The following is a 13,385-nucleotide window of genomic DNA, read 5'->3' as shown; positions in this document are numbered from 1 at the left end:
TTCACAACCCTTTCTTCCTTTATAGCTATGCTTGGCTCAGAGTATGGCCATGAAGAGAGGGTTATGCTCCCACTAGGCTGCCCAGAAATTTGATGGAAGCATGTCACATCCATCTTCTTAGTGTGTCAGGCTGGAACCTGGGAGACCAGGTTTATTTATTTATTTGTTTGTTTTATATCCTGCCCTTCCAGCAGGAGCCCAGGGCAGCATCAACTCCCCACTTGGCCAATTCAGGCATGAGGGGAGTGTGTGTGAGGCTGTGGTCTGTTCCCAAGACCTCAACCATGGTTAAGAGGCATGGTTAAGCATTAAGAAAGCTTCTGGCTACCAGCTACTGGGAATCACAAGTGGTGAGAGTGTGTTTGCACTCGTCCTTCTCGTGGGTTTCCCACAGGCATCTGGTTGGCCACTCAGAAAACAGGATGCTGGGCTAGATGGGCATTGGCCTGGTCTAGCAGGCTCTTTTCATGTTCTTATTATAATTGTACTGATCGTTGTAATTCAGCAGCAAACCAGTGCTACTAGCAGCAAACACACTGGAGTTGATGAGATACCCATAGTACCCGTAGTAGATTATCTGAGCCGGTGAAGATTTGAACCTTCCCCTAAATTCTGTATTAAAGCCACTTGTTAAAGAAATACTCAGGTCAAAGTGAATTGAATTTCATTTTAGGTCACAGAGGATTTTGTTTTTTAAGGCATTCTTTAGCGGTAACAATCTTTCTCAAGAAAAGAGGAAGCCAGAAGCAGCACAAAGGACATCTCTCTCTTTCTCTCTCTGCACAAGAGAGCACCAGCCTGGATGTCTGACAAAAAACAAACAAACACCAAAATATGACACGGGGTGGAGGCAGAATAAAAGCCACCTATCTGTAGTTTGGCCCGTTTTAATAAAATTGTAAGAGGATGACCAAAAGAGGAAGATTTATAAATGGCTTCCTGCCATATAGGAAAATATATCGTTAGATTAGTTAAAGCTCAGCAGCAAGAACCACATTTAATGGCAGTCCCTGCATAAATGCACCAAAGTCATCTACTGCTTCCCCACCAACTTGCTGAAGACATCATAGACCTCTGGTTTCTCCTGTGCAAACTTTTCCACCGTATTCTTCTGCAGCCAGTCAGATGAGCGCATTTGCTGCTGTAGGAGGCCAATAAGATCACCAAGGTTGGAGCTACCAGCTGAGGCTGGTTCCTGATGGTGGGATACAAAGATCACTTCGTCTGTGCTATCTGCTTTGCCTTCAGAGTCAGACTGACAAGACTGGTCTTTATCTTCATTCAGGATTTCATGCTCATGTTCTTCCAGCACCTCACGGACCCTCTGCATACCTGATGGAAAGGGAGAGAAGGAGAAAAAATCTGTCAGTTGAAACAAGCGCTGGACTCAGAAATGGTCCTGAAGAAATGATGACAGTTCAAGAGAACCTATTAACATGTCACAGTCAAGTAGATAACCTGCAGGTCACCACTTCCTGGCTTGCACCTCTTCCCAGGGCCAACCTACATGTTCCAAAGAATCATGTGATCAGAGCCCTCCTGAGATGTGTGGGGCTGCCTGGGAAAAAATGTATGTAAACATAAACTGCTGATGAACTCATCACTCTAGTATTAAAATATCTTCATTGGCTCCCAGGTTTCATTGGAGGGAACTGGGTTAGGGTATCTGAAAGATGTTCTTCTCCACATAGACCTGCCTGGAATGAATATTTATCTATACATTTATATGGTAATTATATTTATATATAGCATTTATTTATGACATGTATTTATCTATTTGTATTACTATTATTTATTAATTTACATACCGCTTAATTGCCAAGGCAGCCTCTAAGCAGTTTACAAGACCAATTACAAAAAATGCACATAATTAAAATACACAATAAAACAGTTCATCAAAACATGAAAATAAACATCCACAATTAGAATCTACAAGCCCATTAAAACAGCACAGCAGTGAAACTATTTAAATAGCAATGTTAAGCTTAGATAATTTAGCACTTTAACAGTGTAATTCAATATTTTCTATAGATAATATGCTGGAAATACTTGAATGAGAATGGATTAATACAAATAAAATAAAATAGGATGCCAAAGAAATTAAATTAGGGGTCTTAACACTTGGCATGAAGATGGAGAGGAAAACCTCAAAGTTAATTTGAGATGGTGTAAGAGTCATTTCCTCACTTTCGCCTTTCTTCACAAGATCACTTTGGTTGCTCATTTCCGCATCCTTTTAAGAAGAGGTATCAATAATTTGTACTATTGCAAATGCAGCTGCACCATAGATTTATATAAAGACATTACAGTAGATTGTATTCAGTGTAGCCAGAAATCGAATGTTCTGTCAGCACAAGGATTTTTCCTTGTGCAACAGGAGGTTTTCCCCCTCTTCTATCCCCACGCACTCCCTAAATCTGTTGGGTTTTTCCCCCAACTCTCCGGTGCAGATGATGGTGATGATGATTTATTAAATTTATATCCTGCCCTTCCTCCCAGTAGGAGCCCAGATTAGAGGACAGTGCAAGATAGACACAGGGGGAGGAGAGGAAAATCCCCTAGTTGAAGTCTTCCTGCTAGCGCAAAAATTTAATTGAAAGTCACCCTTAAGGCAGCCTACTGCTCCAGCCATCTCCCCTAGGTGAAAACATGAACACAGCTATTTGATGGGTGGAACACCTGCATCAAAAGATGGTGATCCTCATGTACAGCCCTGGCTAAAAAGCAAGAGAGAGAGTGGAACCAACCTGATTTCTTCTCTGGCTTACAGAAACCCTTGTAGAAAAGGCAGGTGAAAGAAAACATACTGCTGCTCCTGCAATCTCTCCCCACTTCACCATCTTTATACTCACAATGGCAAGGAACCATTTGTATCACTCCTGGTGCTTCCTTGGCTGGCATGGTCATTTACCAGCCAGCAGACCAAGACAAGCACAAAGAACAGAGTGTTCAAGCGAAGGGCCTACCCACGTTCCATCTGCCTCATCCAACATGCAAATAAGGGTGCAGAAATTTGGAGAGACAGTGAAAAACATTTAGATACACTCCCTAGTGGCAGTGGGGTGCAGCTCCTATCACTGCACAAATGAAACTAGGTATGGGGACATAAAGGTGGGAAGGAGGACTCTGTTACTGAATTAATTTGAAAGGATACAACAGATCTATTATATTCCACAATACAATATTGTATTTTTGACATGACTGGTGTTTACTTTTTATATATTTTGATATATGCTATTTTTTGTTATATTGATTATTCTGATTAGTTTTGTAAACTGAATTGTTAGCTTTGGGCTTCCCTTGGGAAGGAAAAGTGGGATATAAGCAATAAATGACTGGCAAGTACCTTGGGGACTATGACCCAAACTGGAAATTAGGAGGCAGGGGCACAACTGAAACGTTTGAGCATTAATTTATTACTCCCTGAATGCAGTCTTCTAATCAGTTGTGATACTTTTGAGTGATAGCCATGTCTTTCTGGCTCTAACATATTTCTGGAAATATTTCTGGATATGGTCAAAAGCACAGCTATACCATTGGTCATATCCTTTGAGTCAACCGAACCTCTCCAAAAAAGAAGCTGCATTGGTTTAGCATGATAATCTACATTTGCCAGTAGCCATCATGTTTTCCAATAGGTGTCTACAAATTCATTGTTTCAGGATTTTTCAGTCCATCTTTGAATGAAAACGTAAAATCCACTGAGTCCAATGGGACTTCTTCCCAAGTAAGTGAGCACAGAATTAGCCTTATTCTAACAAGCTTCAAGATTTTTTTCAACTTTTATTTTGATGAGACGTGCATGTTCCTTTCTGTTGTTCTTGAACTTCCAAGAACTCTCAAAAATTAAGAAAGGACAAGGGTGGTGAAAGTGACTATATATACCTGTTGGACTGCACTCAGCTTGATAAGTCAAAACTTTGGCAAACCATTATTTCTTTAAGTGATCAAGAAATAATGGTCTGCCCAACTTTTGACTTGCCAAGCTGAATGTAGTCTACCAGGTACAATATATATTAATCCCATGAAGGATTTGATAAAGCAGTTTTTGCCATTTGCCTTGGACTGTAAAAATAGGAGAGTTGTCAAGGAAAGGACTATAGTATAGTGGAAAGCACATGATTTGCAGGCAGAAAACCCCACGTTCAATTCCTGGAGGGTTAATATCAGAGTAGATCATACTGTTATGCTGATGCATCCCTAATACGTAGCCATCCTGCTTGTGCTTAAAAATCTCCTTTAACAAAGATTTTTAAAGCAGAGGCTTTATATGGCCACCCATCCAGCAACAGAGGATTTTCTCTTCAGCAGGGGGTTGGACCAGAGGATTTTTGTGGTACCTTCCCACTTTATGATTCTATGACCATCCATCTGACCTAGCAGGCCACTCTAACTGGTTGATGGGTGGCCTTTGGAGTGTTGGATCACCAGCTGTGCAGGCCTGGGATAGAAGACGGGACAAAGACGGCACTGACCTAGCTGCAGCCGATGTATCTTGTCAGCAAAGATGATGCGGAACCAGCCAGGCTCACTGCACTCAAAAGCTTTACCACAAGAGAGCAGGACCTTGTTGTCCAGGAAGCGCCTCCAGAGCAGCATTTCCTCTTCAAATGTTCCTCTTCGCAGGTACTGAAGAAAAAAGAGTCAGGAAACAAGCTTGAACTGGTAAGAAGGAGCTATATCCACATGCTCTTAACTGTAGGAAGAAGCCAAAGACTTAAGATCCCCTACAGCAGGCTTCAGGCTTGTGGAGTCTACTTTGTTCAATAGAACCCTGAGATCCACCAGCAGAACTAGGTGCAACATAGGGATTCAAGAAGCAGACACACTTATGACTTATGCATGACTGAGCACAGACTCAGCCTAAGAATTTCTTTTTAGTGCCAGAAGTGAACTCGCAGGCCTTTCACACAAAAATCCACTCTAAAGTTTCTCTCCCCCAAGCTTTTCTCATTTCAGCAGCTTAAGGACTTGGGGTGGTGGTGTTATCACTATTATTAAACAACTGGGAGTCAGAAACCCCATGTGCATTTACTCTGAATCACCCAGAGATCTAACTAGTAGATCCAGACCTACCTTATGCCCACTCTTACCCCACAGAGTAAGGAGAAAGTGAGAATCAAGCAAAAATAAAACAAAGACTCTGCCCACCAAAAACAAGGACAGATTTTAAAAGGTTAGAAGAGATAAGCGAGGCATTTCCCCATTTCTGGAAACGGGACAGCACTGGTCCCAGGGGAGTTAAGAAAACTGGGAACTCCTTCACCATTCACCAGTGGACCACAATCATTGCAAGAATGTTTTCCTTGGCTGGGGAGATGAAGGGGACGCACCAGTCAGATTGGAGTATTTTTATTTCTGGAAGGGTTTATAAACCACTTCCCAACAAATGTTTCCGAAGTGGTGTACAAGAAAACTATATAAAAAAGGCATGCATAATAAAAATTAAGTAAACAGAACAGTCTAAAAACATCTTAAAAGCATTTAATTACAAGATCCCATATAATATACAATATAAAATGTCTGAGTCACTCTTCAGGGGAAGTCCTCTTAAAAAGATAAGTTTTCAATAACCATCTAAAAGCAAAAATGCTAGTTATACAAAAAAATCCTAGAAAAATGAGACATACAGGTCCCAAGAACACTACCACATAAAAAAGAACTCCAGATGTGTTTCTGGATTTTAAACACTCCAACCCTTCTATACTTTGGGGCAACTTGTGAGTAAGCTGTGAGATACCAAAGAGCTATTTTAAACGGTCATTTTGGAGACTAAATCTCCAAAGTGAAAGGGGGTAGGGGCTGTTTTTACAAATTAAAGGAATGCCTTGCCAGTGAGACAATATATGTACATACATATATGTACATACCAACCAGATCAAATGCTTTCAAAAAACCATAATACGGGATCCCTACTTGAGTCATGCGATACATCTATCTTCAAAACAACTATATAAATTTGTGGAGAAGTCTACCAGTGTCTTTTAGCCATGACAGCCAAATGGAACCTTCATGTTCATATCAGTACACTTCCGAGGGTTCATATGCAGTACCCCTCAGGGAAGGGTCATAGCTCAGTGGTAGAGCATCTGCCTTGCATGCAGAAGGCACCAGGTTCAATCCCTGGCATCTCCAGGTAGGGTTAGAAGAGGCTCCTGCCTGAAATCCAGGAGAGCTGCTGCCAGTCACTGTAGAGGACCAATAATCTGACTCGGTATAAGGCAAATTCCTATTTTCCTATGGCATATAAACGTGTGTATGAACAGGTGAGAGCTGTTGCCCTCGTATCCCACTAGTAAAAACAAACATCTGGCTTGCTATTGTTGAACAGAACATTGCTGAATGAGAGGGACTCTTGCTTTGATCCAGCAGGGACCTCCATTCACGATCACTGACCTTTCGGAAGTCAATCCATACAAAGAAGCCTGCATTGCGGTTGAGGAAGGGAACCCCAAGGGTCTTGAGTTCATCTGTCACAAAAGTATGGGCAGCTTTCAGTCTGTCATGATTGGCCCGTACATACACCTGGTTGATCCAGTCTAGCCAAGAGGAGAAGACACTTAAGGTAGTTCAGACATGCACATATAATTGCGTGATTTCTCATCACTTGATGACTGGCAGTTCAACATGTGAACTTACACAATGAAAAGCACTGTTTGAAGCAATGCAAGGCATTATGCAAGGTCTGCCTGCGGTATTTGATCTGTGACGACTCATTCACATATGCTGATCATCACTTGGTCCTCAAGCGAGGAATGTGCAGATGTGAACCAGCCCACAAAGAAACTGGTCAAGATTATGTGTAATAACACGGATCTCAGTCAACTCCCTTCTTTTCTTATTCTCACTTTCTCCTTCTCTGCCATCAACTATTGCAGCAACAAAACATGATGGCCTTTTCTGTTTATGCTACATATTTCAAATGCCTGTTTGTCGCATCTCAGGGGTGTGTGTGTTATGTGCCTTCAAGTCAATTACAACTTATGGCAACCATATGAATCAGTGACCTCCAATAGCATCTGTTGTAAACCATCCTGTTCAGATCTTGTAAGTTCAGGTCTGTGGCTTCCTTTATGGAAAATCCATCTTTTGTTTGGACATCTTTTTCTACTCCCTTCTGTCTTTCCCAGCATTACTGTCTTTCCTAGTGAATGCATGTCTTCTCATTATATGTCAAAAGCATGATAACATCTCAGGTATCCACATGAAAACACTCTTAAGAAAAAGTACATCTAAAAATGTAACAAATGAAGAGACCCTAAGCAGGTCCATCCAAGCTCACTCTAACATCGGCAGAATGTCTGAAAGGGGCCCCTAAGTACGCAGTTAGGGGCTCTCATGCAATCTGGAACCCTAATTGAGCAGAGTTCCAGATCTCATAGGAGCTAGACATGCACAGGCCCTCCTTTCACACATTCAACTAAATGAGTGGAAGTCAGGGGTGTGGCCTGGAGTGTGGTCCCACTTCCCACTTCTGTGGTGTAGAGCCTATGAAATGCAGTGTGAAATTATTATGATTTAACTGACAGTTCCACTAAATCATCTCCACCATGCATCCTGAGAATCCTACACAGGCAACAGCTGCAAGCTCCCTTCTCAAGGGGAGAACAGAATACTGGGGGTCCTGCGATGCTCTTTGCCTCACCTCTGTCTCTGAGTAGCTGGGCAATTTTGTACTGGACTGGCCCACAGACCCCATGGAAGTAACACAAAGAAGCAACAGCATTGGCAACATCTTGATTCAGTGTGTACAGGGTTCCAAACCGAATCCCAGAGACAGCAAAATCCTGCAGGGGGGGGGAAGTTAATAATCATCCAACCAGCATTTTTTAAAAATTCTCTCTCATGCATGGCCCAGACTGTTGAGGTAATACAGCCTGAACATCACAAAACAGCACTCACCTTACTAATTCCCCACATCACATGGGTCCTCTGTGGATCAGGTAATCTGTGTGTAAAGAGGATGCATACAGAGATTTTAGCAACATTTCAATGAAGCTTCTGGAGCATTCTAAAATTCCAGAGGAACTTATACAGCTATGGTCACCAATGTGGAACTCACAAGCACCCACAAAGACTTATCAGGGCACCTGCAAGTGTTTCTAATTCTCTCTGCACCACATTATAAATGATAATGGCCACCCAGTTTGAGTTCCTCTTCATTCTCCCCTGCACTGGCCACATTGTCTACTTAGGCCCTCTACTGATCTGATAGGCAGCAGACTTGGAAAAAAGGAGATAAAGAACAGTTCTCTCTATTGGCACCGCTTCTAATTAGGCAGCACCAGCAAAGGAAGAGGTAGCAAGCAGGAAATGTAGATATGAAGGAAAAAACCCACAGTCTTGGGCCTAGAGCAGGGAGAAATTGGAGCAACCAGAGCGTGGCTGAGAGAGGGGGAGGAGGAGAAAGGGAGTGCATGTGGGATTAGGTGATGATCCAGGGAGAGAGAGAGAAAGGTTTACCTTCCATGAAACGGGTATTTTTTTTCCTTTTATGAAATGAGTGACTTGCCTGACAGACAGACAGAGAGAAAAAGTTTGCCTTCTATGAAACTAGAGGAAGGCTTATGTTGTCCCCATCTTCAAAAATGGCAAAAAGGAGGAATTTGGGAACTACAGACGAGTCAGCCTGACATCAATCCCTGGGAACATCCTGGAGGAGATTATAAAGCAGTCAGTCTGTAAGCACCTTGAAAATAACGCCAACAAGAAGCCAACATGGATTTATCAAGAACAAATCCTACCAAAGTATCTTATCTCATTTTTTGATTGAGTAACCTCCCTGGTAGACTGTGGGAATGCTGTAGACATAATAGATTTCAACTTCAGCAAAGCTTTTGACAAAGTGCCCCATGATACTCTGATTAGCTACCTAAATGTGGGCTGGATGGAACAACTATCAGGTGGATCCACAGTTGGCTCCAGAATCGTACTCAAAGAGTGCTTATCAATGGTTCCTTCTCAAACTGGGCAGACGTAACGAGTGGGGTACCACAGGGCTTGGTCCTGGGCCCAGTGCTCTTATTTATTTATTTATTACTTGATATATATCCTGCCCTTCCTCCCAGCAGGAGCCCAGGGCAGCAAACAGAAACGCTAAAAACACTTTAAAACATCATAAAAAACAGACCTTAAAATACATTAAAACAAAACAATGCTAAAAACATTTTTTTAAAAAAGCTTTAAAAAAAAGCTCTTCAACATCTTTATTAATGACTGGGATGAGGAGGTACAGGGAATGCTTATCAGATTTGCAGATGATACAAAATTGGGAGGATAAGCTGTCCCAGGAGGACACAAACAAAATTCAAAGTGATTTTGATAGGCTGGAGCATTGGGCTGAAAACAACAGAATGAAATTTAGCAGGGATAAGTGCAAAGTTCTACACCTAGGAAAAAGAAACCAAATGCAGTTATAAGATGGGGGATACTTGGCTCAGCAATACGACATGTGAAAAGGATCTTGGAATTGTTGAACACAAGCTGAATATTAGCCAACAGTGCGATGTGTCTGCAAAAAAGGCAAACATTATTTTAGGCTGCATTAACAGTAGTTTCCAAATCATGTGAAGTACTAGTTCCCCACTATTTGGCACTAGTTAGGCCTCATCTTGAGTACTGTGTCCAGTTCTGGACACTGCACTTTAAGAAGGATGCAGACAAACTGGAGTAAATTCAGAGGAGCACAACAAGGATGATCAGGGGACTGGAAACAAAGCCCTATGAGAAGAGTCTGAAAGAGCTGGGCATGTTTAGCCTTGAGAAGAGAAGACTGAGGGGAGATATAGCACTCTTCAAGTTCTTGAAAGGTTGTCACAAAGAGGAGGACCAGCATCTCTTCTCGATCGTCCCAGAGTACAGAACACGGGAATAATGGGCTCAAGTTACGCCAAGCCAGATTTCGACTGAACATCAGAAAAAAAATCCTAACTGTTACAGCAGTATTACCTAGGGAGGTGGTGGCCTCTCCAACACTGGAGATATTCAAGAGGCAGCTAGACAGCCACCTGTCAGGTATGCTTTACTTTGGATTCCTGCATTGATAGGAGGTTGGACTCGATGACTTATAGGCCCCTTCCAACGCTACGATTCTATGATTCTATGAAATGACCCCACCCCCACCCCAAAGCTCCTATTTACATTTCAGGGGAAGCTTCCAGTGGCACCAACAAAGTTTCCTCTTGAAAAGTAAGTTATAGCTTGGAAAGGGGATTTTTGTCCATGGGACTATGGCAGAGAGAAAAAGGGTTAAAACTCTCCCCTCTCCATCACCACACACTCTCAAGGCTGCTCAGGATACCCAGTGAATTCCTAACAAAAATATGTATGTCAGGTCTAGTTTGCCCTCAGGGAGTCAGAAGACCACACACAAAAACGCCTGAGGTCTCCCCACTCTGCTTTCAAGCTGTGTATTTCCATGCCACATTTAGGAAAACATCACACAAATGCAAAAGAATTTCAAGGGCAATGGCATATTGTGCCTCTCCCATATGGTCCTGAAGAGGGGTGGGGAACCTTTGCTATTGTTGGATTCCACCTTCCATCACCCTCAACCAGCATGGCCAATGGTCAGGAAATGCTGGGAGTTGTAATCCATCAGCCTCTGGTGAGCCACAGGTTCCTCACTCCTGATCCAGAGAGTCATTCTCTCAGTGCTGCTTCTGTTGACATTATGTCAAAAAGCAGCCTTTTGAAGCCCTGGGATAAGTTGGTGCAGGAGCACGGAAAGCACTTTTTCCATTTACAAGCCCTTAAAAAGGGAATATATGAAGTTACTGCCAGCAGAAGCTGCCAACCTCTGACCCGGCGAAGCCCTTAGTAGCTGCTTCTGCTGGGAAAGTGTTTGCTCTGTGCTGCTTTTATTTTCCCCAAAACTTTATAGTATTGCTGACCCTCGTTAAGAGGTGCCTGAAGCACTAAAGCTCTCTTTACCTGTCCATTTCGAGGATGCTGTGGAATGTGGCAGAATCATCAAAAACTGACAACATGTAGATTTCATCTACTATCACGTGCAGCTCATGCCTAGAAAAGAAGAAAACAAAAACAGAGGGGAATTTTTCAGCAGCAGATAGACAGACTGATTGCTGTCAGGGAACAGCCACAATGTTTCAAGAGTTCAACAGGCTGCCACTTGGTTGAACAGAAAGGGGATTTCAGAGTTTTAATAAGATAATGATGTTAAAACCAGACAGCAGGAACAGAGTGAAAGCATCACACCAAGTAGCTACAGTTTTTCCCCATTATTAGAGATAGCAGCAAAACCTTCATGGGGCTTCCCACAGGCATCTGTTTGGCCACTGTGAGAACAGGATGCTGGACTTTTTCTATGTTCTGAAGAACATTAGGTTTCTCCCATAAAAGGCTACCTTTCTCTGATACACAATGCAGCCCATTGATAAAGAAAGAGGGCACTTCCAGACAGTCGCTATTTTCAGGTGGGAAATCACGGACTGGAAAATTCAGGTCACACAATGAAAGCTGATTTGGCATTCTTGTGCAACAAACCTGCTCTCCCCTCTCCCTCCCCCAAACTGGACTTCTTGTGACAAGGAAAGTGATTGGAAATTGCACTGGAAAGTCTGGAATTGCTTGACGCAGCGTCGTATAACCAGTCCTGCATACAAATCAGAAGGACTGCACAATAAACAGCCAGCAATGTCTAACCTTTCCGCAAACTGTCTGGAAACAAATCACAATGAGCACTCAGTACAGCTGGTCATCTGGAAGTGACCAGAATGCTACATTGCTCTAACTCTTTCCTTGGCATTTCTAGTTCTTCCTAATGAGGAAGCAATATCAATGTCTACTGGAATAGGATCAGCAATTCATTCCCGCCCACAACATTTACTCCTCCAACTCCACCAACTTCAGGCAGCTGAAGGTTTCCTGCTCCACTGAATGATCCCCACCCTACCCAATTCTCCCTTGCTGACCCCTATGCCTAGAGCTCCTTCCTGAAATTATGTTTAGTGTCACCCCTCTCTTGCCTTCAAATACCCTCTCCCACCACCAAAACCCCCTAACGTTTCTGGGAAGCCTTTGGCTGAACCCTTTAACCCTCACCCTCTACAACAGGCATGAGGAATCTTTGGCCCTACAGATGTTGCTGAACTACAACTCCCATCATTCCTGGATATTGGCTGTGTTTGCTGGGCCTGATGGCAGTTGTAGGTCAGCAACATCTAGGGAGACACAGGATCCCCAACCCTGCTCTACAGAAACTAAGCACATGTAACTTGAGCATGGTTGGTCTATGTCAAGAGAAGGACAGGGAAAGTGCAGTCGTGCTAATTCTCATGAACATCCCAGTGGTCTCTACTTTAAATGCTTGTTGAAGGAGGAAGGTCTTCAGTAGGCACCGCAAAGATAACAGAGATGGCACTTGTCCAATATTTAAGGGGAGGGAATTCCACAAGGTAGGTGCCACTGCACTAAAGGTCCGCTTCCTATGTTGTGCAGAACGGACCTCTTAATAAGATGGTATCTGCAGGAGGCCCTCACCTGCAGAGCGTAGTGATCGACTGGGTATGTAAGGGGTAAGACGGTCTTTCAGGTATCCTGGTCCTAAGCTGTATAGGGCTTTATACACCAAAACCAGAACCTTGAACGTAGCCTGGTAGCAAATAGGTAGCCAGTTCTGTTGTTCCTTTTCATCAAATTCAGGTAAATCTGCTAATATGCTAACCCAGTGTTTAGAGTCAGTAATGGACTCAAGGAAGGTCAATAAACTGTAGCTCAATCCTCATAAGACAGAAATGCAGTTGGTAGGTGTGGTTTATCTGTTCTATGAGGTGGAGTCTGGCCCATTTTTGATAGTGCTGTGCTCCCCTTGAACAAGCCTGGCTTGCAGCTTGGGGCTGCCATTAGATTCAGTCCTTTCATTCATTGGAGATCTGAGTGGCCTCAGTGGCATAAAGCACCTTCTACTTTCTAAGGCTGGTGTGCCAACTGTGGCCCTTCCTGGGCTAAGATCAGAGCGTGGAAAAGTTACTTTTTTAAACTACAACTCACATCAGCACCAGCCAGCATGGCCACTGGATTGGGCTGATGGGAGTTGTAGTTCAAAAAAGTAACTTTTCCAAGCTCTGGCTAAGATAGGTTGGTTGCAGTAGTTCACACTCTGGTAACATTGTGTTTACATTACTGCAATGTCTTGTATGGAGGACCTCCTCTGAAGATGGTTAAGAAGCTACAGTTATTTATTATAAAACATGGCAGCTAGATTAGTAACAAAGACATTTCATCACTCTTAAACAGCTGCACTGGAACCTGGTTTGTTTCTGGGCACAATTCAAACTTTAAGTTTTAATCTAAGTCCTAAACCTAGTATCTTACAGACCATTGTGATGTTCCTGCTTATATTGTAAATATGGTAAGTGCTGTTT

General features: G+C 42.8%; 1 protein-coding gene across 2 annotated transcripts in view; it reads right to left on the bottom strand.

Annotated features, from left to right (window-relative positions):
- Positions 1-701: 701 nt before the first annotated feature.
- Positions 702-13,385, bottom strand: part of ACCS (1-aminocyclopropane-1-carboxylate synthase homolog (inactive)) — a 35,091-nt gene continuing 22,407 nt past the window's right edge. For both annotated transcript variants that reach the window (XM_061610819.1, XM_061610820.1), the window contains 6 exons: positions 10,933-11,022; positions 7,903-7,948; positions 7,646-7,787; positions 6,397-6,539; positions 4,476-4,629; positions 702-1,332 (listed from right to left, as the gene is read on the bottom strand). In XM_061610819.1, coding sequence (XP_061466803.1) covers positions 1,034-1,332; positions 4,476-4,629; positions 6,397-6,539; positions 7,646-7,787; positions 7,903-7,948; positions 10,933-11,022 — 874 coding nt within the window. In that variant the 3' untranslated portion in view covers positions 702-1,033. The remainder of the gene's footprint in view (positions 1,333-4,475; positions 4,630-6,396; positions 6,540-7,645; positions 7,788-7,902; positions 7,949-10,932; positions 11,023-13,385) is intronic.

The sequence above is a fragment of the Rhineura floridana genome, chromosome 2, assembly GCF_030035675.1.
Source record: "Rhineura floridana isolate rRhiFlo1 chromosome 2, rRhiFlo1.hap2, whole genome shotgun sequence".
Taxonomy (NCBI): Eukaryota; Metazoa; Chordata; class Lepidosauria; order Squamata; family Rhineuridae; genus Rhineura; species Rhineura floridana.
This window is presented reverse-complemented; position numbering and strand designations above follow the sequence as displayed.